At 38.8% G+C, this 26,642-nt stretch overlaps 1 protein-coding gene across 1 annotated transcript in view; it reads right to left on the reverse strand.

Annotated features, from left to right (window-relative positions):
* Positions 1-14,054, reverse strand: part of FRAS1 (Fraser extracellular matrix complex subunit 1) — a 488,324-nt gene extending 474,270 nt beyond the window's left edge. The window contains exons 1-2 of the mRNA XM_074276760.1: positions 13,945-14,054; positions 2,575-2,606 (exon numbers count right to left, since the gene is read on the reverse strand). Coding sequence (XP_074132861.1) covers positions 2,575-2,606; positions 13,945-14,023 — 111 coding nt within the window. The 5' untranslated portion in view covers positions 14,024-14,054. The remainder of the gene's footprint in view (positions 1-2,574; positions 2,607-13,944) is intronic.
* Positions 14,055-26,642: the final 12,588 nt, after the last annotated feature.

Consider the following 26,642-nt stretch of genomic DNA (forward strand, 5'->3'; position numbering starts at 1 on the left):
GGTTCCTTTGTTTTATGTAAAGGCAACACCCAGAAAAAAACAGTAACTCCCATATTCAAACATACAAAAATAAAACATAAAATACAGGCCAAAAAACTTTCATTCTAATGCTAAAAAACAAACTATATGACTTAAAGCAATTTTCTTTATTTCTGAGACTCAGTTTCCTTCTTTCTAAAATAGTTAAAAGAAGACAAATTTTTCTACTCATATCCACATCAATTAGCACAATCTTAGCATATTAAATCTTTAATAAATGCTTTTCTTTCATTCATTTATACTCTCCATCCCCAGAGAAATTATTACATTGTGTAAAATTTAACTCCAAGTATATTGCTAGTTTTTTCTAGGCTCTTAGATGTTAAATATCAAATGTTAAACCCAAAGTTCCAACACCAAAGATGATCTAAAATGTAATATTTTAAAAATCAACAGTAACAATTGAAATGACTAATATTTTACTTAGTATCTCAGATTAACTTTATTACAGAGTTTCAGAAGATAAAAGTAAGTGACCCACAACGTGATTTATTATTATTCACACTTAATTCAGTCTAGTATATTATTAAGCAACAAATGCACCAGATTTCCCAGAAGATGTGAACCCAAATTTTTCCTTAGTTACTTTGTGATCCTGGACAAGTCAGAAGCTCTCTCAGCCTCAATTTGCTCTTCTATAAAGTGGGAATAAATATAGCACCTACCTCACAGGACTGTGAGGATTGAATGAGGTTATATTTAAAGTGCCATGTGAATGATAGCTTTTATTTTATATTATTATTTGATCCAAATCATTATAGTACTAGACTCTCTATGAAAAACTACCTAGATAGCAAAGTTTCCAAAGTATAATGTTAATATTTGTAGGCAAGACTTTAGGACTATTAATAGCAAATCTGGAATCAGAAAGACTCATCTTCATGAGTTCTAACATGGCCTCAGACACTTCCTGTTTAATTTAATCTCAGTATCCTCATCTGTAAAATGAAAAATCACTTTAATTTCTTTGCAAAAAACCAAAACAAAACAAAACAAAAAGCCAAATAGAGTCACAAAGAGTTGGACATAACTGAAAAACAACTGAACCACCACAAAACTTTTTGATATAGTCCCTAAAATCCTCTAAATCTTGATAATTTCAATGTTCCATTTCAAAAAGGATCAGTCAGTCAACAACTATCTATTAAGCATCTCCTAAAGGCAAATATATATATTTTAATTTTAAGGCAATCAGAGTTAATTGACTTGCCAGAAGCTGGTTTTGAACTCAAGCTTTCCTTACTTCAGGGCCAGTGTTCTAACTACCACTGACACAAAACCACTCAGAAGAACTAATTCAATTCCAATTGAGCAATGATGGACACAATCAACTACATCCAGAAAAGGAACACTGGGAAATGAGTATAAACTGTGAGCATTGTTTTTTTTTTGTTTTGTTTTGTTTTGATTCCCAGATTATTTTTACCTTCCGAATACAATCCTTCCTTTGCTACAACAACAACAAAATTTGGTTCTGCACATATATATTGTACCTAGGATATACTATAAGATATTTAATATGTATGGGAATGCCTGCCATTGAGGGGGGGGTGGAGGGAAGGAGGGGAAAAATTTGGAACAGAAGGGAGCACAAGGGATAATGTTGTTAAAAAAAATTACTTATGCATATGTACTGTCAAAGAAAATGTTATAATTATAAAAATTAATAAAAAATAAAATAAAGAAAGAAAGAAAAAAGAAAATAAAAAAACAAGACCACTCAGTATGACATGCTCTCATCAGAGAAAGTGCTGTGCTCAATTCAGCAAAGCTGAATTGAATTGGTTCAGAAGAAACACAAGATGCATAAAGTTAGAGAATCCGCCCTGATGTTCATGGAACTATTTGTGTCCAATCTGTGGCAGAGCATTCCAACTCATATTGGTCTGATCAGCCACAGTGGGACATCCTAACTTGTCTGTAACACAGTAATGTCATTTTGGTATTCTTTCAGAACAAACCAATAACCACCACCGTTAAGCATATCCCATATACTAATCACTGCGCAAAGTGCTAAGGATACCAAAAAAAAAAAAAAAAAGGGGGGGGGGGCAGGGGGGAAGACAGTCCCTACTTTTGAGGAACTCACAATCTAATGGGTAAACAAGCAAACAAATATATCCAAACAAATAGGGACAAGTAGGGGATAATAACTAGACAGAAGGCACTAGAATTAAGAGAGACTGGGAAGGCACTAGAATGAGAATGAATGGGGAAATACCAATGCAACTGGAGGGTGAACAAATTGTACCCTAATTTGAATCTGACATTAATATGAGGATTTTATTTCCTCTATGTGACTGAAAGAATGCAACATGGCCACTTTAGAATGCAAGGAAAAAAAGGGCAGAGAATTTCATTTCCAGTGGATTGTATTCCCTAGGGAAATGAGTATGAATGTGTCGGGATAGCAGATAATATTCAAACAGCAGATGAAAATATGCATATTAAGAAGGTCAACTGTTTCACCGACTAGCCTTCAGAAATTATTTTACTCACAAAATAAACAGACCAAGTATATTAAAAATGACCTACCAAGAACAACGAGCCCTGGAAGACACAAGCACCTGTTGGATAAAAACAAAACAAAGAATTAAAAGATGTGCATTACATAGCAACAGATACTGCATCAGCAACAGAATACAGAGAATTAATGGATTTGATAGTAAGCTCTTTCCTCTGGAGCCATACCTTCTTACTATCTTCTACTTCCATATATCTTGACCCCTACAAAATTGCCATTAAAATTCATTTTTCACATTTTTCAACAAGTTCATTTATAATGGCATGCCATAAATACACTATAAAATTTCCTCTGTATTAATTCAGAAAAGCTGCCAAGACTGGCTCCCAGCCTACCTTGCCAGCCTCATGTCTCATTACTTGTACACAAGAACGCTACTCTGAAAACCAGAAATTTAATAGACTCTCCATCCACTAAATATATCCTTGAACCTTTCCCTTGAACCTCAGTAAGGCCATTCCCACAGCCTAGAATGGTCTTCCCTTCTTCCAATTTAAGTATGATCTCCCACCTCTATTCCCCAGTAACAGGCCACTGGCATTCTCCTCTAAATTCAACAATCCATTGGTGATTACTCACCATTTCTTGCAGTATCTCATATCATTTCTATATTCCCCATGCATGTCTTATCTCTGCAAGTATAAAATAAGCAACTTAAGAGCAGGGACTGTATCAAATATGACTATAAAGTGGCACAATGGATGGAGTAATGGAGTCAAAAAGATTTAATCTCAAATCCTATCTCAGATAGGAGTTGTGTGGCACACTGTGTAAGTCATTTCATTTTTCTTTGCCTCAGTTGCCTTATCCATAAAATGGGGAGAATAAGAACACCAAGGATGATTTTGAGAATAAAAGAAATGATATTTGTAAGACATTTAGCAAACCTCAAAGCTCCATTAAATACTGACTTAATTATTATTATTATCATCTTCTTCATTGTTATTTACTCCTTGATATTCCCCCACAGTGTCTACTAAAGAGCTTCACACAATAAATATTTTAAATGCATTTTGCTGGTGTCTTTTGTCATTTCTCACTCACTCCTCAGAATGAGTTCTCCCTTGTGACAAAGGAAAACAATTAAACAAAGACATCCCAAGTGGGCATAGGATTATGCCCCAAATCCAAGGTCCTAGAGAGGCTAAGTCTGGCCCATCTCTTGAGAGCGAGAGTTCTGAGTTGCAAGTGGGCTCTGTCAATTGGGTATCTGCAATTGGTCTGGTATCAATAAGGTAATTCCTAGGAGCAAGATGCTATCAGATTGCCTAAGGAAGGGCAAATGGACTCAGCTCATAAACTGAGTAGGTCAGAGCACACAAGCCAATTAGGAAGGGGATTCTGCAGGTAAAGAAATCTAGACTCACTGAATAACTTGTCTGAAACCCTCCAAGACAATAGAAGACAGAGCTGCTGGGATGCAAACCTAAAGCTCCTGACTACAGAAACCTAGTGTATTCTCTGAGATTTTGTCAAACACTCTCCCTAACACAAAAAGAAATTCACTATGTATAATCAACTCATACCAGAGCAGATTTTACCTCTGGATAAATAAAGTTAGAAGAGAAAGGTATCTCTTGTATATGTAAAACAGCGTAACCATTTTCAAAAGAAACAATCATTTGTGTCCAAGCACATGTGCACTAGCTTCCTAATTGGTTCCTCTCCAATCCAATCTTCACAGAGCCACTATACTAATACTTCTAAAGCACAAATTTGACTATTTCATTCTCCTGCTCCAGAATTTCCAATGGCTCCCTAGTGTAAGGATGCGGTTCCCGCAAAACAAGAAAAGGGAATTGTAAGGGCCCTTTAAATGGGCGGGCACAGCGCAACAGGAGATTTGAGTGGCCCAGAAGTATTCTCTGTGGATATAGGACTGCCCTGTGGGTGGGATCCTGTCCATATTGAGATAGCTTCGTAATGGGTGACAGCTCTCTTGCTGGTTGGCTGTGTGTGTGACCTCACAGGCCCTTTATAAGCCCACTGCAGACAGCAGGCACTCTCTTTAACCTGGCTCCCTAGCCTGGGGTAACTGAGCCAAGCTGATGGATAGCCAAGAGGTAAGGAGTTTGGTAGTGAACACGTGGGTCTTCAGACCAGGTGTTCACTAGGGAGCTAACAAGTCAGGGCAACAAGTCAGGCTATTATGTGAGTAGGTATAATAAAGGCTTTTAAGTTTTACACGTGGCTGTTCTTGAGCGTGCTACCGGTTATTAAATTATAGATTCAAGAAATCATGGCCAGAGACCTTTGAAGGCCTCAGAGGAGGCGAGCAGGGTAGAGTTGACACTGCAAAGGTCAGTGGTCAAAGGTACTCTGTTGGGCCTTGGACAGACTGGTAATAGTAACTGCCAGGAGTGCACGTTACACCCTAGTAATAATCCTTAATATAAAATATAAAATCCTGTGTTTGGATTTAAAGCCGTCCACTATATGGTTCCAATCTACCACTCCAAGTTCATACATTTTACATTACTTCATACAGTCTACATTCCAAAGAAAAAGGCCAACTTGCTATTCCCTGGAAGGAAAACAGCAACACCTATCTCAGTGTCTTTGCAGAGACTATCCATGTATGGAATGAATTTGTTCATTTCCATCTAGCCTCTTTCAATGCTCAGCTCATACCCCCTCCTACAGGAAGTCTATCATAATTTATTCCATTCCCCACTCCATTGTTGAATGGACCCCCCCCCTTCTTTCAATAACTTACACTTAGCACAGTGCTGACACATAAGAGGCAATGAATCAAATGCTTATTGAGTGAATGAGTGATTAACTATCACTGGCTTTATCCTCCTTGGAGAGATAAATGAGAAGATAAACACATAATATTTATTCATCTTATATACATCTGTTTCATTCCCCTTCCTCTCCCTACAATAGAATGTGAGCTCTTTGATGGTATGAATTGTTCTACTTTTATCCTTTTATTCTTAGTTCCCAGTACTGTAAAAATAACTAATCAGAGTACCTTTAACCTTGACCTTGGGAAGCACCTATATTTAGAAGCCAAGGAGATGGGAAGTATAAAATTTAACATTGGTAGATATGGAGAAAATGATGGTTGTTGGAGGCAGAACTCCATAGTACATACTTGATAAATGCTTGCTGATGTCTATAACCTAATTTCTTCTCCCTTGATAAGTCTTTCAGTATATAACCTAAATCACATAAAACATTTATCAAGATTCAAGTCAAAATTCAGGGCAGAAGGCAGAAAAGAGTAATTCTCCCATAGTTTCTACCTTATTAACCTAAAGTTTGTGCTCAACCAAAAGGCTCATGGAAAGAGAAAGGAGACTTTCCCCAGTATTTTCATAAACTCTTAAGGGATTTTCAGACTTAAAGTAAAAACTAACTAATCAGAGTACCTATAACTCTGACCTTGGGAAGGACCTGTTTTTAGAAGCCAAAAAGGAGATATAAAGGATAAGAAGATTTAACATCAGTAGATGTGGAGAGAATGATGGTGGTTGGAACAGAACAGCATCCCAACTGGACCTTCCACACCTTTGCCATTGTGGGTTCTGTACAATCACTGCAGTTTCCCAGTGACAATGGAGAGCCATAAAAAACCATGGACATGCTCCAAGAACCATCTGAAATGATGGAATAGAGTTGGTGATATCAACATGGAGACTTCATTTGCCCCATTTATTTCCCATTTTACTTTTTCTCTTACAGAAAATAGACCAAGAGGATGCTAGCCATGCTGCTTCTCCACCCCATTCCTACAACCAATGGACTGCTCCTACTTTTAGACTTGCTATTTCTGTCCCATTTTGTGCTACTTTAAGTATTCCTCAGTATATTTAAGACAATGTATTAATATTCCAATAGTCATTCAAAGCTGTAGCAATCCTGTTCAGTCCAATGTTGATGGTTACATCAGAAATGGAGGAGGAAGAGAATTTGAAGCATTGTTATTCTATAAACTCAATTTGTATAAACTGGCTGTGGGTTTAAGGCATACTTTTTTTTTTTTTTTGAGAGTAAAATGCAATATTCAGAACCCAGGACATTTAGGGGTTAGAGCATCAGATCTGGCATCATTTTTTCATTCATTGATTTTTGTTGCAGCAACAAGCAACTATTAAGTGCTGAGCCCTGAAGATATAAATACAAACAGAAAAGGAGTGCCTGCTTCAAAAAGCTTTCATTCTAATGGAGGAAAGGATTAGTAGCAAAGCTACTAATTGGAATTAAGTAACTTGCTTAGGTCACACAGTTAGTAAAAGGAAGTTTAGGAGGTAGTTGGATGGTGCAGTGGATAGTGTAGTAGTCATAGAGTCAAAAGGTCCTAAATTCAAATCCTCCTAAAATACTTATTTAGTAACTGTGTGACCTAAGCAAGTTACTTAATTCCAATTGCCCCCACCTCAAAGGAAAAAAAAAAGGAATCTGAAGGGAGGCAAAGAGGGATGGTAGAAAAGATACTCAACAGGGGTTATTGAAGAAAAAGTCCAGAAAGTCAGGAGAGAAAAGAAGGTATGGATGACTTGAATGTCTTTCTTAAAGTGAGGTTTTGGGAGGAACTAGCTAATCAGAGGAGAGACTGCATTAAGACTACAGCATATTAAGGGGGGAAAAAAATCACTTTATTTGGAGTCAAATTTTGAGCTGGGTTTGCTATTTCTTCCTTGTGTGATTTTGAGCAAGACTCAAACTCACTGGGCCTGTTTCTTTGTGAACAAAACAGGGAGGATGGAGATTTCTTTCCCTCTCTAAGATGCCCTTTATTCTCTTATCCCCTGTACTCATTTTCTTGATTACACTCCTCCACCAATGTAAGGAATGTGGTCTCTTTCTGAAATTAGGCCTTTCTACCTTTGTATAACCTTGAGGATAAAAGGGAAGAGTTATTACAGACTGTACATATATATACATATGTATATATATATACATATATAAGTACACACACATACATATATACATATATTTAAATACATATTTGTGTCTAATGGTAACTATCTTTAGGGCAAGGTGAGGGGAAAAAATGGGAGAAAAATGAAATTTTCATGATAACTTTATTATATATTTAAAAGGAAAAGCAAATTGTACATAAGAGATTTGCAGTTTCATGAGCAATCATCTTTTTTATTATACTATGCTATGGAAAGTCTTGTTTTATTCCATACATTAAAAATAGAATAAATTTTTTAAAAAATTTTGCAGAGCAAAATGAAAAATGAAACTTCATCAAAAGAAAAGGACAAAGGGAGATGCAAATAGAGAGCTTTTTAAAGACAGTAATGGCAGAAAATTCAAGTGACCTCAAGAAGTAACCTTCCATTTTGTATATACTTTGCAAAAAGCAGCATTCTCACCAGCTAATGAAGTTGCTTCTCTGAGACTTGCTGCACATGCTTTTGACAAGTTTTCCTCCCCAAAGTTTTCCTTCAGAGGAACATCCATATTTATGAATGGAAGGCTCCATCCTAATAGCAATCTATGAGACAACCAATACAGAAGTAATCTCCCTCTCACTCCTAGCAACTCCATTCATCAACTAACAAAAAGTAACCTGAATAGCTAACTACATTCTTCAGAGCAGTTGTGTATGAGTCTTCATTTAAGCTTTAAAAAAACAAAACAAAACAAAACAAAAACATGAAATTAAAAAACAAAAGTTCATAGCACCAGAAATTCAGAGCTAGAAGAAACTCTGAGATCAGAGAGGTGACTTCCAAGATGACTTGGGAATTAATAAAATGTGGTGACAGCAATATTCTAATCTCTTTTCCTTTCTTAAAAAGTGCTGAAATCATCCTCAAGACTTGATTGCTCTGGGGATTGAAGACTCAAACATTGACAACGCTTCTTGGTCACTTGAGTACAAAATAGCCATGAGCAACTCCAGGCATGTTTTGATACTTGGCTGGTGGACCATGATGAACAATTCAAACAAGGAAAATTCTTTCAGCTTAAGCAACTCAGAGACGGCTTTGCTACTAATCCTGATTGAGTATTCTCCTGCTATAACTCAGTAAATCTTCTTCTGTTTCTGTTGAATGAACTAGAATATCAAAACTAAAATACCAGTGTACTGACCTTAGTCAAGTCCAGTACAGAACATAGAAGCAAGATCTAAATTCAGACTTTGACTCCAAATCTGACCTTTTTTCCACTAGCTCAAGCTGCTTCTCAATGGCATATCAAAAGTCCCAAGAGGAATGGTCTCATGAGGAAGATACAACACTGACTCTTCACCTAATTCTATCTCTTTGATCCCAACTGGCCCAGCCTACTTAAAAGCAATTATCAAAGTTTTTGGTCTCTTAAAAATTATTAAAAACCTCCCCCCATAAAGAACTTTTGTTTGTGTTGGTTTTATCTATCAACATTTATCATATTGGAAATTTAAATATCTTAATATTGTAATGAAAACCTCATGGCCTCCTTTAAAAAGACCTCAAAGAATCCTCAAATCATGATTTAAGAATTGCTACTTATCCTAAGGATTTCAGGAATCTACAAATAACCAGCTTTCCTTCCTTTTGTTTTAAGGCAAGAGAATAAGATATTTCTCAGTAAAATGTCTAGGATTGAAGTTTTAGTGTTATAGAAGCAAATCAGGTTTACTAGTGGAATCCTACTTGTGAGATATCATTAACTGTTCACATCCTAGTACTAAATTAGTTTAGCAATCTAGAGTAATGTAAAGAACATTGACTAAGTATTTGCTTTTAGAAATGCACTTTTTTCTTTAAAATGAAGATATAATTCAGAATGAGAAAGTTGCAATTACCTATAAATTACAATGCGATAGGATTAGTGTAATTTTTATGCTGCAATTAAGCTTAATGTAATAGAATACGGTAGAGTATCATGATAAAGTATAAATATGGCATTCTCCATTTTCAAGTAGCCCACAGGGCTATTTGTAAGACTGGAGGAAGTTTTTACTTCTGTCTTTAATTTTTGACATTATTATATTCTTATTCTTTTTTATAGCTTTTTATATAAAAGATACATGCATGGGTAATTTTTCAGCATTGACAATTGCAAAACATTTTGTTCCAATTTTTCCCCTCCTTCCCCCCACCCCTTCCCCGAGATGGAAGGTTGACCATGTTAAATATGTTAAAGTATAAGTTAAATACAATATATGTATACATGTCCTTTATATTCTTATTCTTAACCTTGTTCTTGTGGGGCTAAGGAGGGCAAGGGGCAATGAGATTAGGAATTTAGTTGCTAGTTTTTTCAAAGAAAATGATAGAATGATATGGAAATTTATATCATCTGTTAAAGGACAGACTGAGTGAGTTTAAGTATCCTAAGATTTGGACTTCAAACTCTAGATATCACTGTGTTCAGGCAATGGGAAATATGAAAAATATTTTGAAGGTAAGGGGCAGTGATAAGAATTTAATTGGTTCTGCTCAATATTATAAGCAATTAGATTTCTTCCTTGGTCTGAGGAAACAAAAAACAAAAAAAAAAAAAAAAAAAAAAATCCAAAGGACCAATGAGTGAAAGCTACAGGGAGATAGAATTCAGTTTAATACAAGAAAAATATTCTAGCAACCAATTCTAGCTTATTTGCATCTCCCAATAATAGGTGCCACTTTAAATCCCATTTTACAGTGAAAAGAAGTGACTTTCTTTCTCAGTGTCACAAAATGGACTGCTTTGAAAGATAGGGATTCCCCATCATTAGAGATCTTTGAGAGAAGGTTAAGGTCGCCAGCTTCCAACTCTATTTTTTTTCTTTTTTTCCCTGAGGCATTTGGGGTTAAGTGACTTGCCCAGGGTTACACAGCTAGGAAGTGCTAAGTGTCTGAAATCACAGGTATTCCTGACTTTAGGGCTGGTCCTCTATCCACTGCTAGCTGCCCCTTGTTCCCGCTCTGTTTTCTTGTTTCAGGAGGGGTGACCTTGATTTCTTAACTCTTTACACCTTTATAATTCTATCATCCTATGTTTCTCAGATGAATTCATTGCTAGCATTCATTTTCTTTCCAGGTAGAGTAGGTTTCCAAAGAAGCTTATAAAAGAGAAATATAATTCTGGAAGATCCCAAAGACCTATTAAACCTGAAAAGATTGACTGTACACAAAATATACACACTTTTGTTAGGCAGAGGTTTTAGAGGATCCTAAATGCTGCAAAAAAGAGAGCACTAAACTTAGAGACTTTAAAGATTTGGCTTTAAACGGGTTTCTACCATTTATTACCATGTTCTTAAGCAAGTCATTTCTCTTTAAGCCTCAGTTTCCTCATCTGTAAAATGGAGAAAATAATACTTGCACAACAGATCCTATATTTCTGCTAATAATAATAATAATAGCTAACATTTATATAGCATTTATTATGTGCCAGGCAATTGTGCCTCATTTGACCTCACAACCATCCTGGGAGGTAAGTGCTATTATTATGAGTGCCAAAAAAGAAAAAAGGGAGGGGAAAAAAAAAAAAAAAAAACAGCTGACATATCATAGTAAGAAACACAAGATTTACATATGGAAACCACCTTGGAGATCAATTAGTCCAACCCCATCATTTTGCAGTTAATTAAGAACAACCATTTGCCCTTCTAGAAACCTTCAAAGGTTTTAAAAGCACTCACTTCTCATAACAGCCTTGAGAGAGTTAGCACCAATATGATTAGCCCCATTTTACAGATGAGGACACAGATGAGGTTTAGAGAACTTGTCTATGGAAGTTCCCACCAGTACTGTCAGTAAACATTCATTAAAAACCTATTATTTCCCAAGCTCTGTATTAAGCTTTGAAGATGCACAGACAGGCAAAAAAAAAAAAAAAAAAAAAAAATCCCTTACCTCAAGGAACTCACAATCTAATGAGGGGAGGAAAACATGCAAACAGTAAATATTAACAAGTTATATACAAAATAAATTGGCAATAATCCCCAGAATGCACAAGAACTTTTTTTCCCCTTGGAGGAAAAAGGGATTAAGTGACTCGTCCAGTATTAAGAATTTGCTCAGCCAGTAAATGTCTGGGGTCGAATGTGAACTCAGGTTCTCCTGACCCCAGAGCTGGTGCTCTACTCACTTGTACCACCTAGCTGACCTAGTACTAGAATTAAGGAGAATTGGGAAAGGCTTCCTATAGAAGATGCGATTTTTGCTGGGACTAAAAACAAACCAGGAGGCTGAGATGAGGAGGGAGAATATTTTCGAGCATGGTGGGGGTGGGGAAGGGGGAAATAGTCCAATGACTATGTTCAAAGACGTTGCGATATTCCTACGTTTGATTCTAAAGATAAGTTGTCATTATGAGTAAAATCCAAAATTACACTTTGCTCCCAATATCTTTTGTAATTGCATTTCCATCTTTAGAGAGCCTTCTTTGTCACAGTAAATGCCCCAACTCAACAGCAAGATGTTTAAGTGAATCACTTTCATTCCCTCTAAACACGGAAAAGCTATTTCTTCAGGAAAAAAGCAACCTAAAGAAACTAATGGAAGCCTCTAAGTAAAGGCCCGAGGGCAGTAAAAATGGAGGCGGCTTCTCCAGAACAGAAGCAGGATTTGCATTCCAGAGACGAGTCATTTAAGCTTGGGGTTGGGGGGTGGGGAAGGAATTGAGGAGTTCCCTAAGAAAAGGAATCCAGGTTGGTGAAATGCTGATCCTTCAACGCACCCCGACGAAAATTACTTTCTAGACTAAGTGGGTGTGTCTAAAATAACAGGTCTCGGAGTAATTTCTCTTCCTTCAAAGTATTGGGGGATTTTTTAATCCTTGTTAAAATGTAAAAGCTCCAGGAGGGCAGATTAGTTTTATATACACCCCAGGACCTAGCAAATAATAAATGTTTAATGACTGATGTTTTATATGGTCGAAAAGGGGCTTAATTCACTTCTGTTGGGCATCTGTAAAATGGGGGGGGGGGGTTGCTTAGGACTAAATGGCACGTGAAGTCTACAACAACAGATCTATAATCCTATGATCCAAAGAAGGGGTCATTTCTCATCCAGCCGGAACTCCCTTTACTCACATGAGTGTTCTGCCCGAGCCCTGGTTATTGATTGGGGCTGGGTAATGAATGACTTAAAGAAAAGCTTGCAGACGGACTCGCGGCCGAGTAAGACTAGAATAACACGTCCACTTACTTCTCCATGGGCATTAAATGTTTGCCATTCTGTTTAACTAAAGGTCCCAGAATTCCGCCCCGACTCCCCCAGACCTTCTCCACTTCCTACTCCCTCCAGCCGGCCTCTCCCAAGACTGCAGCTTCCAGCCTCCGACCCAGTGACCTTACTACAAGTGACTGCTCCTTTCCCCCACCCCGGCTCAGCTCCGGGGGTTACCCTCGAGAGCCGAAGGGGCTTTGCTTGCACCACCTGTAGAAAAGCTGAAGCCCCCGCCTCTGGGGTGGCCCGGACTCCACCTGCCCCGGTTAGCCCCCTCCGAGGCACCAGCAGGTGAATTCCCCGCCCGCCCGCAGCAGAATGAATAATGAATGGGAAGCCCGGGAGCTAAGGAATTCAGCTTGCAAAGCCGCCTGCTCCCATCCCCCTCTTCCCAAGTGCACGCACTCCCTGAGCTCGGAGAAGCCGGTTTGGCTAAGTTTCTGCCAGCTCGACCACCCCACCGACCAGCTCTCCTTACGCGCCCTCTCCCCCCACCGCGGCTCGGTCTTTATTTCTCCAGCACGGAGTTTGATAGCTCGGGGCACTACCCCCCGCGCTGGTTGGGCTCTCCCTCACCCGCACAGCCTCGGGCACCGCCGCCTCGAGGCTGGAAATCAGACGCGTCGGCCAGACACCCGAGCCCAAGCCGAGAAAGGGGATCTAAATCGACTCCCTCCTACCCCGGCTGCAGGAACAGAGGGTCGAGCCAAGTCTGCCCTCGGGCAGTTTTTAAGATTTTTCTAATTGTTCTGGACCCGCGCCTGAACTCTAGGAGAAAGGGAAACCAGGTATCCACTTAATAGGTGGAATCTGCGGGAGCGCTCCTCTGACAACTCGAGGAGCATTTAACAGGCGGGTATTAGGCGCCTTCTAGGTACCAAGTGTAGGGCTAGGCGTGAGAGGCACCGCGACAAAAGTGAAAAGGCTCCGGTCTTCAAGGAGCTTCCATTCAGACGAGTGCAGTTTCGAGGATCCCCTTCTCGCCACCGGTGCGATTATTTCACAAGAGCATCCCCCACCACCGCCAGCCCTCTCCCCATCATTAAGCCTCCCTTCAGGGGAGAAGGGAAGGTGCCCTGAGCAAGCTCCCCACCCGTCCGAAATGCACGCGGGGCTTTTTTCGGGGAGCGTGATGAGAATGCAGAAGCAGCAGGGGAAAGGTTTTTAGTGTGAGGGAGCTCCCTCCAGGCCCACCTCCACCCGTCCCCAAAAACACTCCACATCCCTCCCAACTCACTCGCGGAGGCTTAGCGGGGGAGCCCCCGCACTCACCTCCAGTGCGCACCGAAGGCGAGGGAGTGAATTCCGCCAAGGCGAACGAAACGCCGAGCCACACTCGCAGGTACTCCATGGCGGGGCGGCCGGAGCCTGTGCCGACGCCCGGCAGGGAGGGAGAGAGAGCTCGGGGGGGCGCGGAGCCCTTCGGGGTGCGGGCGAGCGAGCTGCTCCGGGGAGCCGGTATGTCCGCAGCCTCACGGGGACGCTTAGAGCCGGGGTCGCGGACGAGAGGCTGCCATCGATCCCGCGCCCCGCTGCAGCTCCGCGAGCCGGGAGTTGAGCCTCAGCCGCGGTTCATCTCCAGCGGGGGAGAGTCGCCCTGCCTTCTCCGCTCCGCTCCCGCTGGCGATGGAGATCCCCCGGCTGCGCCGCGCCGCTCTCCTGCGGGCTAGCTTTTTAAACTTCGCTTGACACCCTACGTGGGCACTACGTAGAGCGAGCGAGCGAGCGAGGGAGGGCGAGGGGGAGGCTGCGCGAAGGCAGCAGCCCGCGGCAGCCAAGCAGGCTGGGGAGCGAGCGAAGTGGCGAGCTCCGGGCGCGGGGAGACGGCCACGCCGCCCCGGCTGGCTGCAAACTTTCTCCTGCAGCTGCGGCGGCTCCCGGCTCCAACTACAACCGGCCGCCGCCACCGGCTCCCCAGTTCCTGGAGAACCTGGGGGAGGTGCTCCCGGCTCCCTCCGGGGGCCCCCTCCCACGCGCGCGTGCGTGCGCTCCCCACACACTCACGCGCGCACACTCTCCAAGCTGGCACCCCAGTCTTGCCCCAGCTGTACGTGCAGTGGAAGGGCTGGGGCGGCGCGACCCGCTCTCCCAGCTCCTCCAGGACAGTGCGGCACAGAAACCAGCGCCGAGCTTCTGCCACCTCCACCCTGAGTGAATATGGGGCTGTACGGGAGCCATCATTTTAAATGCACATGGGGGAAGATTTACAAAAGCCAGAGAGTGAGCGCCATCTAGGAAGTCTAGCGCGCTTGGGAACGCGCTGCCCAAAAAGACGTGTACATATCGAACCAGCTACATTTCCCACTTTGGAAGACAGTCTCTCTTTCTCCCTCCTCTTCTTCCCCTCCTCCTTCTCTCTTCCTTTTCCCTCTTCCCTTCTATTCTCTCCCTCTCCTTCCTCCTCCTTCTCCTCTTTCCCTTTCTTCCTCCCCCCCCCCCTTTTTTTTTCCTCCCTTAGTGTGAAAATGGACTCAGGACTCAGAGAGCTTTGGCCAAGATTCCAGAGTCACGTGAGGGGAAAAGAAGAGGGAGGCAGGATGGGAGGGAGGGAAAGAAAACCAGCAATCTGATCCCCTTATTCATTCTGTAGTTTAGCCTTGGCTTTCCTCTAAGATTGGATCAAAACTAGTCCCACCGAGAGAAAAAAGAGGAAGGTAGCATGTTCTTTACTATTAAGCCAACTGACTTCCTGGCAGAAAGTGCAGCAAAAAGACACAAAAGCTTAGTCTGTGCCCCACTCAGTCCCAGGACTTTAGAGAGTTTGGGGGTCGAAGGTGTGACCCAAAGGGCCTGACACCTCTCCTCTTCACTGATGCTGAGAAATTGAGAGTGTTTTTAACTGCACTGAATTTCCCCCCCATATTTGACCTAAATAATAGGTAAATCCATATGATTTTTCTGCATAGAGAGAAATTCCGCTGCTCAAATTTAGTTTTACCAACCAGGATATAAAAAAGTTGTCTTTTTATTGTGTTAAACCCTCTAAGGCAAATTCATCTTTTACTTCATCTGAGGGGGAAAAAGTGACTGGAATAGGATGTTGTCCCAAGAAGGAGATCTCTGCCTATAACATAAATGCGGAGTTTTAAGAAATAAAATATTTGGGCATAGGCAATCTGAGCCACTTATTTTCAAAACAACAGGGTTTAATCCCACACCAGTGTTGAATTATGGCTGCTCTGTTAATTATGCCAAATGAGAGAGCTGAGCTTAATCATTTTATGTAATTGAAGTTGGAGAATCAGAATGACTTCTGATTGGCCTAAACCCTAGAGCATAGACTTATTGTAGATTTCTGCTAATTAGCAATCAACTTGCCTATAATGCTGTTAGCATTTTTTAGAAGTACTATAGACTAAGCTAGTAAATAAATCAACTCAATCTGACTAGCTGTCCAGCTTTATTTTATAACTATTGACAAATCCTGGGGAGCTTTATTATTTCTGACTGATCCGAATACTACTTGGAATTGTTCATTTAAAAAAATATGTAATTTGTATCTGTAGCTATGCCGGCCATATAAAGTAGCATGTTTTCTGATCAGCTCTTCCTAGGTTGAGCAAAGAGTACATTCTAATTGGAAATTAAGAGGGGGAGGTCTGAATATCTAGATCTTATTCTTATATATGAATAGGTAGGTGGTGACTTGGGTAGCTAGACTTGGAGTTAAAGAGATCTGAGTTCAAATGTGGCCTCAGATACCTACAAGCCATATGACCCTGGACAAGTCACTTAAACTTGTTTGCCTCAGTTTTCTCATCTGTAAAATGGGCTGGAGAAGGAGATGGCATATTGCTCCATTATCTTTGCCAAGAAAACCCCAAATGGGATCACAGAGTGTCAGACTCTGTAATGACTAAATAAAAATGAATATAGCAGTGGTTGAAGGGATGTTATATACAAAAGTTACTTCCTTTTATTAGGGTAGGCAATGTGAAAAGAATAATAAACTTGAAGTTATAGGCCCTATCTCGGATTAACCTCTTTGGGACTTGGAGAGATTTTTACAGTACTCTGAGTTGACTCTTCCAACTCCCATTGACCCTGGCAATTTCTGAACCACAAAGGGGTAACTGCTACTACTTTCAGTATTAACCTGCTAGGTGAGTATCCTCCTAGCACCAACTCACAAACCCCCATTGGTATTCATCTCCTTAATAATCAGTCATAACATTCCACAATTCAGCAAAGGCAATTACTCAAATGGTAGAGCAAGAATAATGCTTACAAAGCATTTCCTAGGGCACACTTTTCTACAAATATACACTAAAAGGGTGGGAAGAAGAATGGGCATGAATTTAAAATACAGTAACAGTGAGATGTGTAGAGGGAAAACACATAACCCGAGTAATTGCTAACTCTAGAATGCAGGATCTAAGCATTATGTTTCTCCAGAAGGTTCTCACAACATTTGTTAGGAGGATGATATTAGTGATTCCATTGCTTAGTTGAGTGCAATCCTCCAAAGGCGTGGTGCCCCAGGTCAATCTATTAGACGGAACAGAATAGACGAGTTAACTGCTACTAAGTTATATTGACCAGACTATCTAACCACTGGACTTCTATGGTTCCAGCCTAAGTCAAAACAGGTCATTCAGCCTCTAGACTGATGATGGACTGGTAGATTATTCAGCTGTTCAGCTGAATAGGCCTTAATATCTCTGCAAGATGGATCCATACACCAGGCTCCCTAGCTTCACTCTTTAATGGATATCTTTAATCTTTCACCACATTTGGCCTCAGCTTAGCTTTGTGATACTCAACTCTCCTAGGCTAAAGTGTTGCCATGTTCTTGTCAACTAAAGTACTACTGTGCTCTTCCAACTAGGGCAATGATAATAATGTAAAAATAGTAGAAATCTCTTCTCCTTAACTCCCACAGAGTCTCAGTATTGAGACTCCAGGTATGAGGTAAAAAAATGTAATATCTTTTCTAATCAATGATCCTTCCTAATGTGAAGCAAGTTCACTCAGAAAGGCACTCCATTTTCCTTAGGATGAATCAGTCCCAGTTAAGTCACTTGCACACTTCCCAGAATCCTTTGGGGGAATCTTATGCAGATGAATAGCTGAAGGCATTCATCTTTACATTTTTGTCTCTTCCATTAGCTTCTCCCAATCTCCAACTCCTGATGGAGTTTATCTGGAAAACCCTATGTCATATATATTACTACATTATAGATGATCTAAGATCCAACTCTTGATTTAGAGAAATTTTTGAATCTCATATTTTGATGTGAGAGATCTTGTATTCTCTCATCAAGATAGGAAGGAATTAATAATTGAAAGTACCTTAGGCAATTAGCCTCCTTTCAATTAACAAGCATTTATTAAGTGCCTACTTTGGGTCAAGCACCAGGCTAGATATGGGAGATACAAAGACAAAAATCAGATATGGTCTCAGCCCTTAAGCAGCTACTTTTCATAGGGGAAATAACCAGTAGATAAATTATGATTACCATATTAATATAAGTGTAATGAATATACTAGTAATTTAGTTTTTCAGAGCTATGATTTTCCCAACAGGTTCTAACTTGGGAATCAGTCTCACAATGAATCTTAAAGTTATCAATCAATTCTTGACAATGTTCTCACAATTACACTACATTCCTATACCTGTATATGCTAAGTGAAATGAATCAAAGACTGCAGAATCTGTTCCTGTTACAGAATTCTGGTTCTGTGCCCCCACCAAGTAATGATTCCCAAGATTTGAAACAATCACTTAAGAACTGTTTCCACAGGACTTGAGAATGCCTCTATTGTTCCATGGTGGGTTTGCTGTGGAAAACCACTGAGACATTGGAAATGATTGTGTTGTAATCCATTTCCCCTCTCCCTTCCCACCTATGCTTTTTGTACATAAACTGTGCCTTCATTCCAGCATGAGGAGCTCTCTTCCTCAGGACAACTTGAAAGATCCACAGTTTTCCCCCTCTGAATGTAATTAATTAAAGCACTATCTATTTTCCTGTCACTCCTGTCTTTGAATTGCTTTGTATGGCTCCTGCTACTCCCAAGTTAGAGACCTGGCCAGGGCTATATTTAAAATTCTCTTAACAAAATATATTGTAACACCTACTCTCAGGCACCTCCTCTCAACTTATTCTAAACTCACAGACTGGTCCACGGAGAGGTGAATACTACTACTATCTTAGTGTTCTAGTGGTAACTCTAAAGAGCTCAACTTTTAACATGTTACATATTCTGATCCTCCACTGGTGTGCTCCCCACCAACAACCAACCAGTAGCCTCAATTCGTTTTTAGCAAAAGCATTTATTTATATGACATAGTATAAAAAAGAGTTACTATAAAAATTGTCTTCATCAAACACACACAAAAAAAAGGTCTGGAGTCTACTCTCCCATATATACACTCAGAGACCATGAAGTAAAGAGTAGATATGGACTTTAAATATGTGAAGCACACATGTAGAGAACATGTGTGACGAAAAGGTGTAAAAATGTAGAAAAGCCATTTGATCTTACTGTATCTTTAGCATAAGAATAAGGATATTATAAGATTATTCAAAAGAGCTGAACAAGTTTTAGAAAAATGTAAAGTTATAATTAGCAGGGCAAGATCAGAAGAAAGTAGAGTATTTTGCAAATTATCAGGCTCAGTTGTTCACTCAAAAATTCCTGAGAAAGTAACAGTAGGGGAGAGTATATGAAAATTGAACTCTAAATCACCCTCCAAGGAGGAGGCGGAGTTAATTTAAAAACTGGAAGATTTCATGCACAGAGAAGGTTTGCCAGTGGGAAAATTCAGAGGTATACTTAAAACAGAGAAAGATGCTTCACATATAACTCATACTGAATATAGATTTTCTGTATCTCAGGATTATCACAAGCTCAGGTAAGTATTCTTATTGCGACAGGACTCCTGTCTTTGGGGGGGAAATCATCAGAATTTTGGACAGGGCATGCTATATAGTATGATTAAAATGCTAGAAGGCAACTGAGCTAGATAAAATGTTTAATTTAGTGGAAAGATTCAGAGGATATGCTTTTGAATGTGTGAGGTCTGTTAGAATAGAGAAACCTGAAATCATTCATCAAGAAAGTTTGCAAGTGCTGGAGTAATGCTGAGGGACTAGCCTTCCCATAAAGATGGTGTCTACAAAGCTCAACAAAAACAATCAGTACAAGAAAAAATAGCATTCAAATTTGTGGTGTGAATGGTTAGCCTGCTTTCTAAATTGGTATAACTATATAGCCAGGGATGATCAGAGATGTCTAGCAAATGCTATATTGGAAAATAAACATTTAAACTGAATTCGATTACTAGAATAATTAAAAATTAAAAGACAAAAATTTAAGGGCAGCTAGGTGGTACAGTGGATAGAGCTTTAGCCCTGAAGTCAGGAAGACCCGAGTTCAAATATGGTCTCAGACACTTCACACCTCCTGGCTGTGTGACCCTGGGCAAGTCATTTAACCCCAATTGACTCAGAAAAAAAAAGACAAAAGTTTATAGTAGCATGTTTGAAAAAAGTAGGAACATTGACAATTTCATGCTATTTGTGAAGATGAAAGATGAAGAGAACAGAGATTACAATGTTGACGCAAATTACCACCAATATAATGCTAACAGAAAAAAAAAAGCAGGATTTTAAAAAATTTCACATCTATTCAAGATGGACAAATGAATGGTAAATGCAGAGTGGAAGAATGCAGAGTAGGTATTAGAGAGGCTAGATTACAAATAATAAATATTAATTTTAAAAGTATAGAACTAAAGATAGAAAGCTTTCCAGATTTTTCAAACAGCAAACATCAATCAATTCATAATAATTTGATTCAAAAACACCACAATCAAGATACAATCAGAGTAGCAGGACTATTGGCTAAGTATAGAGCCTATTCTTTAGAATGTACACAATGTCCTGACTACAAGCAAATCTATGTGTCATCTCGGTAAGCCTGCTTGGGGTATGGCTTTGACCCTTATTTCATAGCACTTGTTGATATCATCTGATTGATGCATGGTATTGAAATGTTTTTAACTGGCTGCAGGTCCAGTCAGGAAAAAGAAATACTGTAGATCTCTATGTGAGAGACAGGTAGCAGCAGTGGGCACAGTATTAATCTTCCACAGCTGCTTTATCTCCACACCCAGCTGCTGGGTGGTTATGAATACATGGTGCTTCTATTTCTTGAGGAGGGGCAAGTGTTGAAATCTTCCTGATCTTAGATAAATGAATTTCAGAGATGGAATATACCAGCTTATAACTTGATGTGCTTCAAAAGATAGTTGTTATCAAAGGTCCCTACAATAGCCACAGCCAAAAGCAGCAGTGGCTAAGTCTGGTGAGGAAACAGCCTTGAAGATCCTTGCTTGATCCATCCCGGCACTGAAACAGCATAGAAACCTAAGCCAAGGAGTGATATACCAAACATAGAAGTGAACTTCTTGGAGGTTCCTGAAAAGGAGAAAAGGATTTTCTTGATCAGAAAGTACCCTGCCCTATTTGGCAGGGATTGGGAGCAAGGGAATATTTAATAGCAACTACTTTAACTTTGAGTTCACCATCCCCAAACACAAAGAAGATGTATAGAGGGGAAGATGTGCTTCAAAACTTAGGAGGGTGTTACACTTTGGTCCTTGCAATGTTTTCCCTTTGTTAAAATTGATATTAACTGGCAGAGATGTTAATTGACCTATTGATATGGAGGGAACAAACAAGATAGGGTCTCTCTTCTTCATGGTCATGACTGTGGATCCTCTATATTCGAATTCTCCATTTATGGCTGCTTGAATATATTTTTGACCTGGAAACTCTGGATTGGGGGATTCAATGTTCCAAGGAGCAAGTGCTGAAGAATAAATGATGATGTTAGGCCCAAGTCTGTGATCAAGAATTGAAGCAAAACATTTTTTAAATAAATCTTTGCAGTTCAGAGAATGTAAGAGAGATTTGAAAAAAACTAAATAAAAGTGATAACCATATAAAAAAGTTGAACATAAAATATCTCAGATGAAAAAGAAACATATGTCTGGCAAAATAAAATTTTACATTTAGATTTATAAGAGTGGGGAACTTTTTTTCTACAAAGGATTACTTGGATATTTATACCATCATTCACAAGACTTACACAATTATCAATTTAAAGAACTCAAGCAATAGGAAGTTGTTGCCTGCAGCTGCCTTGGCAGAGACGCATGTGAGCCATACCTTTCCCACCTCTGATTTAGAAGAACTGTGAAGATATTAATATTGTAATTATAAAGAGACATCTAGAAACTGAAAAAAAAATCATTACCTCGATACGAAATGACGATTAAAATTGTACAGAAGAAAACTGATACACTGAAACAATAGCTCAAAAAATATTGAAGCAAAAACAGAGATAAAAGAGGAAAGGATGAGAAAGAAGGCATGAAAAGTTGTTCAGTTTGGTTGGAATGTAGAACATCTACATAGAAATGTGGCCAAAAAAGATAGATTAGAACCTGATTCACAGCACCATAGTATGCAGAGAGAGGGACTGTAAGGCAGAAAATAGGCACTTTCTTTAGGGAGCACTTAGGAAAATTATGAGCAACATTTTATAGATACAATCTTAAAAGTTGCCCTCCTCTGACCCTCCCCCCAAATAAAAGAAGAAATAAAAGGAAAAAATTATCCTCATAAGAAAAAAGTATCTGATTTCTAGAGCACATGGATATATGAAAGATTCTCAATTATGGCCATTCCAGGAAGTATATGTTTGGTAGCAACTTCTGAGGATTCCAGAGACAAGGGGGCTCAGCACTTCTACCCTCTGTGGATGATGAACTTCATGACTGCTTTCAGACATATGTAGACCCACCAAGGACTTATCACTTCGGTATAACATAGCAGATCCTGAGTAGCCCTTTTGTACTCCCCCTGGGAGTGCTACATCTGAGAAAGAGAGAGAAAGAGAGGAGAGAGAGAGTTTCTAGTTCAATTTCTTCTTTCAGCCTTCTGTGGGCAAGATATACATAGCTCCTAGACTATTAAGGAGAGGTGAGAATTACAAGTCTTTCTCTACTCCAGCTTTTTGGCAATCTCAACCTGTGCAACTATGTTAGGGAGACACTACTGAGAAAACTTGAACCCCAGGCTGATTTTTCTATTTTTATATCTGTTCTTTCCTAATCCTGGGTGAATTGTATCTGTCCCAAGATGAACATATTTAGGCTTAGAGGCACCATTATGAATTCAAGTGATCTAGGAAATGTCCTTCCTCAAAAAAGATGGTTGCCTCCAAGAGTAAGAGGATTGGCCAAGTTTGAATCCTTTTACTAGCAGACATTTATTGGAAATTGTTTAGATAGCACAGAGATAAGGTAAAATGTAAAAGGTCTCATCAGTAATCACACAAATTGCTTTATGCTTTGATGAGATTCACACATCAGCCTTCCAATAGTTGTAAGAGTCGTTATTAGTTAAGCTCTACTGAAGTTTCTTTCAGTTTGTTTTTTTTTCTTCAAATACTCATTTGGAAGTATTCTGTATTTAGCATTCCTTTTGTGTACAAGGAAAAGAGATACTTTCCCCATAATTAATTCATATTATGGTTAAGTGCCTTTTTGGAAGTCATTCCTTTTTAGATAACTCAAAATAGGAGCCTAAATCTAAGCTTTATATAAATCATCGCTTTAGCACTTGGGCTAGGGTTTAGTTAAAGGGAAAGTGGAAGAACAAGGAGTCTATTCCCCTTCTTATTAAAGACTGGGCTCCTCTAGAACTGAATTCAGTCTGGATTACATGTCTGGTTCACAGCAAAGAGAAGGGAATAGCATAGAATTCGAGTTTCTGATGGTCCCAAAGTGGTTAATTGTAGTTAGATATATCACACAGAACCATCTGATTTGTGTGTAGAATTGATGATTATGTCTTGATTATATAGGAATAAATTCTTACTTTGAAAAAAATCTTTTTCATTTGAACTCACACTTCATTACAAAATTAATCTTGCATAAAGTATGGCATGTGTTTGACTCAGCAATACCTGCTGATATAGTATAATTAGAGGAAAAACCTTATAGGATAACACACCTTAATATGTAGAAGTCAACTCAGGGAATCTTGGAATTATAAATAAATATTCACCTACATTTTACTTGTTTCAGAGATACCCAAGAAGATTTCTAGTACTGCTCAAAAGATAAAGGAATGAGAGATTTTGGTTGATTACTTTTTAACTCTTTTTTTCCCTTGAATTCTATAAGATAAATTTTTCTACATGCTAAAAGTGACAGCTGGTTCCAGTCTGCCTGTCTACTGGGGCTGCCAAGACAAAAAGAAGAAAGAAAAATTAATAGCTTAGTACAGGAAGTACTATTCCTTACAAATTAGAATGGCCCAAATATAAATCTGTGATTCAATTCAATAACAAGCATTCTTGCCAGGTAGACAAGAAATGAATAAAAATGCAGGAGTCAAGAGAAATGTAGAAATATAAATACAAATTTGAGGACATACATAGAGTTATTTGATGATGAAGAGCTTGAGTTCTTTTTTTAAAACAATTAATTATTTTATTCTGAATTTAAGAAATAAAACAAACATAGTAAAGTGGGGGGGGGAAAGATGATACATGAAATTACAAATCTATTACGTACAACTTATTATTCTTTTAAATCATATAATAGTTATCATGTAATTTTTTTCCTTTACTCTTCCCTTCCTCTCCCTGCCCTAACATTAAACACAAATATGCATATACATGTAAAATCATTCAATACATACTTCTATTTATCAGTTCTATCTCTAGATATAAATAGCATCTTTCTTCATAGGTCCTTTCTAGTTAATTTGGTTATTTATAATAATAAAAATGACTTAGTTATTGAAAGTTGTTCTTAAAACAATATTGTTACTGTATCCAGTATTCTCTTGATTTTATTCATTTTGCTGTTCATTATTTCAAGTAAGCCTATCCATGTTTTCCTAACATCATTGAGCTCATCATTTTTTACAGCACAATAGTATTCCATTATGGCTTGTTTAACCATTTTCCAATTAACAGGCACCCTAGAAATTTTCAGTTCTTTGCCACCATAAAGAGAGCTGCCATAAATGTTTTAGAACATATAGGCTCTTTTTCCTTTTTTTCTAATCCTCTTGGGAAACAAACCTAATAGTGATATTGCTGGGTCAAAGGGTATAAGCAATTTAATCATCTTTAGGCATAATTCCATATTGCTCTCTAAAAAACTGGATCAGTTCACTGTTCCACTAACAGTAAATTAGCATCCCAATTTTTTCAGGTCCCCTCCAACATTTATTGCTTCCCCTTTCAATCATTTTAGCCAATTTGATAGATATAAAATGCTATCTCAAAGTTGTTTTAATTTGCCTTTCTCTAATCAATAATGATTTAGAGCATTTTTTCATGACTATAAATTGTTTTGATTTCTTCATTGGAAAGCTGCCTGTTCATATCTTTTGACCATTTTTCAATTGAAGAAATGACTAGTATTATAGATTTGATAAAATTCTCTATATATTTGACAAAATTCTCTAGAAATGAAACCTTTATCTGAGAATCTGTAAAAATTTTCTCTCCAATTTTCTGCTTTCCTGCTGATATTAATTACATTTGTTTTATTTGTACAAAAAAAATTAATTTAATGTATTAGACATTACCCATTTTACACCTTACATTGTTTTCTATCTCTTGCATGTAAGGGCTTATATATTAATAGAAGTATCCTATCAGGATTTTAGTATTGTCAAATGAAATAGAGATCTTAAATTTAGTTCCCTTTAGTGATAAATAATAAAGGCTTTCTTGGCCCAACTCCTCTCATTAAAGATATTATCTTGCACCACCCAACCCATAATAAAAGGACTGGTCAGAAGGTGATTGTATGGCCCTGCATAATTCACTAGTAAGAGTAGGCAAGCAACTACTTTTCAGAAGTGATAGAGAATGTGAGGCTTCTGGAAGTTTGCATTCCAAAAACCTAATGATTGTCTAGTTAGCCTGGTTTGCCTGCCAAAAGCTCTACTTGACTTAGTTATTGTAGACAGGGACCTCTAAAAAGAGAACCCTGAAGGATCATAAGTACCCTCAGGGGAGAGACTGCAGAATGGCTACTTTAGGTCTTCCAGGGACACAGCCATTTCTCAGCCCTACTCTCAAAAAAGACAGATGACTTAGATAAATGAGGGCTGTCAGACTATTAAGAAAGGAATGTGGATTTTCTAAAACCAAGCATCCAATTAGCCTCTGGGCTTTCTATTTAGAATAAGGAGAAATGAGAGTCAATAGCTTGTTCTGAACCATGTCCAGAATCATTTGGGTTCTTCCTAGTCATTATATTATACCCTTTTTATCAGACAAAATCATATCTAAGGCTTCTGCACCATGGCTTCATCCAATCTAGTCGACACTATGTCATTATTATAGTGGGGTACATCAGTGCCCCCAGGAAGTGGGGAGGGGGAGACTCTGTCCCACAGAATATTTCAGCATAAGGGAAAGTTCAAATAACCCTGAGGAAGACCAACAAAATATACAGGTGAAAGTTGGCTACTTCTAACATTAGTAACAAGAATAAACAAAAAGGTATTAATAAGGTAGACAGACCCTTACCACTTACCAAGAAACTGAGCAGCCTGGTCCATTACTATGATCTAAAATAGCTGCAAAATTGAGTATGGCAACCTTGTTCATCTCTCTTTAGTCCACTGAAAACCACCAGTTAATAATAATGACTAACATTTATGTTGGATATTATTTTATATAGTAAATGTTTTATCATATTTATTATATAGTAAATGTTTTATAATTATTATAACTATTATGTTTATTTCTTCACAATAACACAGAGAGGTAGTTGTCACCTGAAGAAACAAATTAAGTGACTTACCCAGGATCATATAACAAAAGTATCTGAGGCCAAATTTAAACTTATTTTCCTGATTCCAAGTTAGGAGTTTTATTTTAGACTGGCACCTAACTGCCAGTCTTATCATCTGCCTTTCCTA

Source organism: Sminthopsis crassicaudata, chromosome 6 (assembly GCF_048593235.1).
Source record: "Sminthopsis crassicaudata isolate SCR6 chromosome 6, ASM4859323v1, whole genome shotgun sequence".
Classification (NCBI taxonomy): Eukaryota; Metazoa; Chordata; class Mammalia; order Dasyuromorphia; family Dasyuridae; genus Sminthopsis; species Sminthopsis crassicaudata.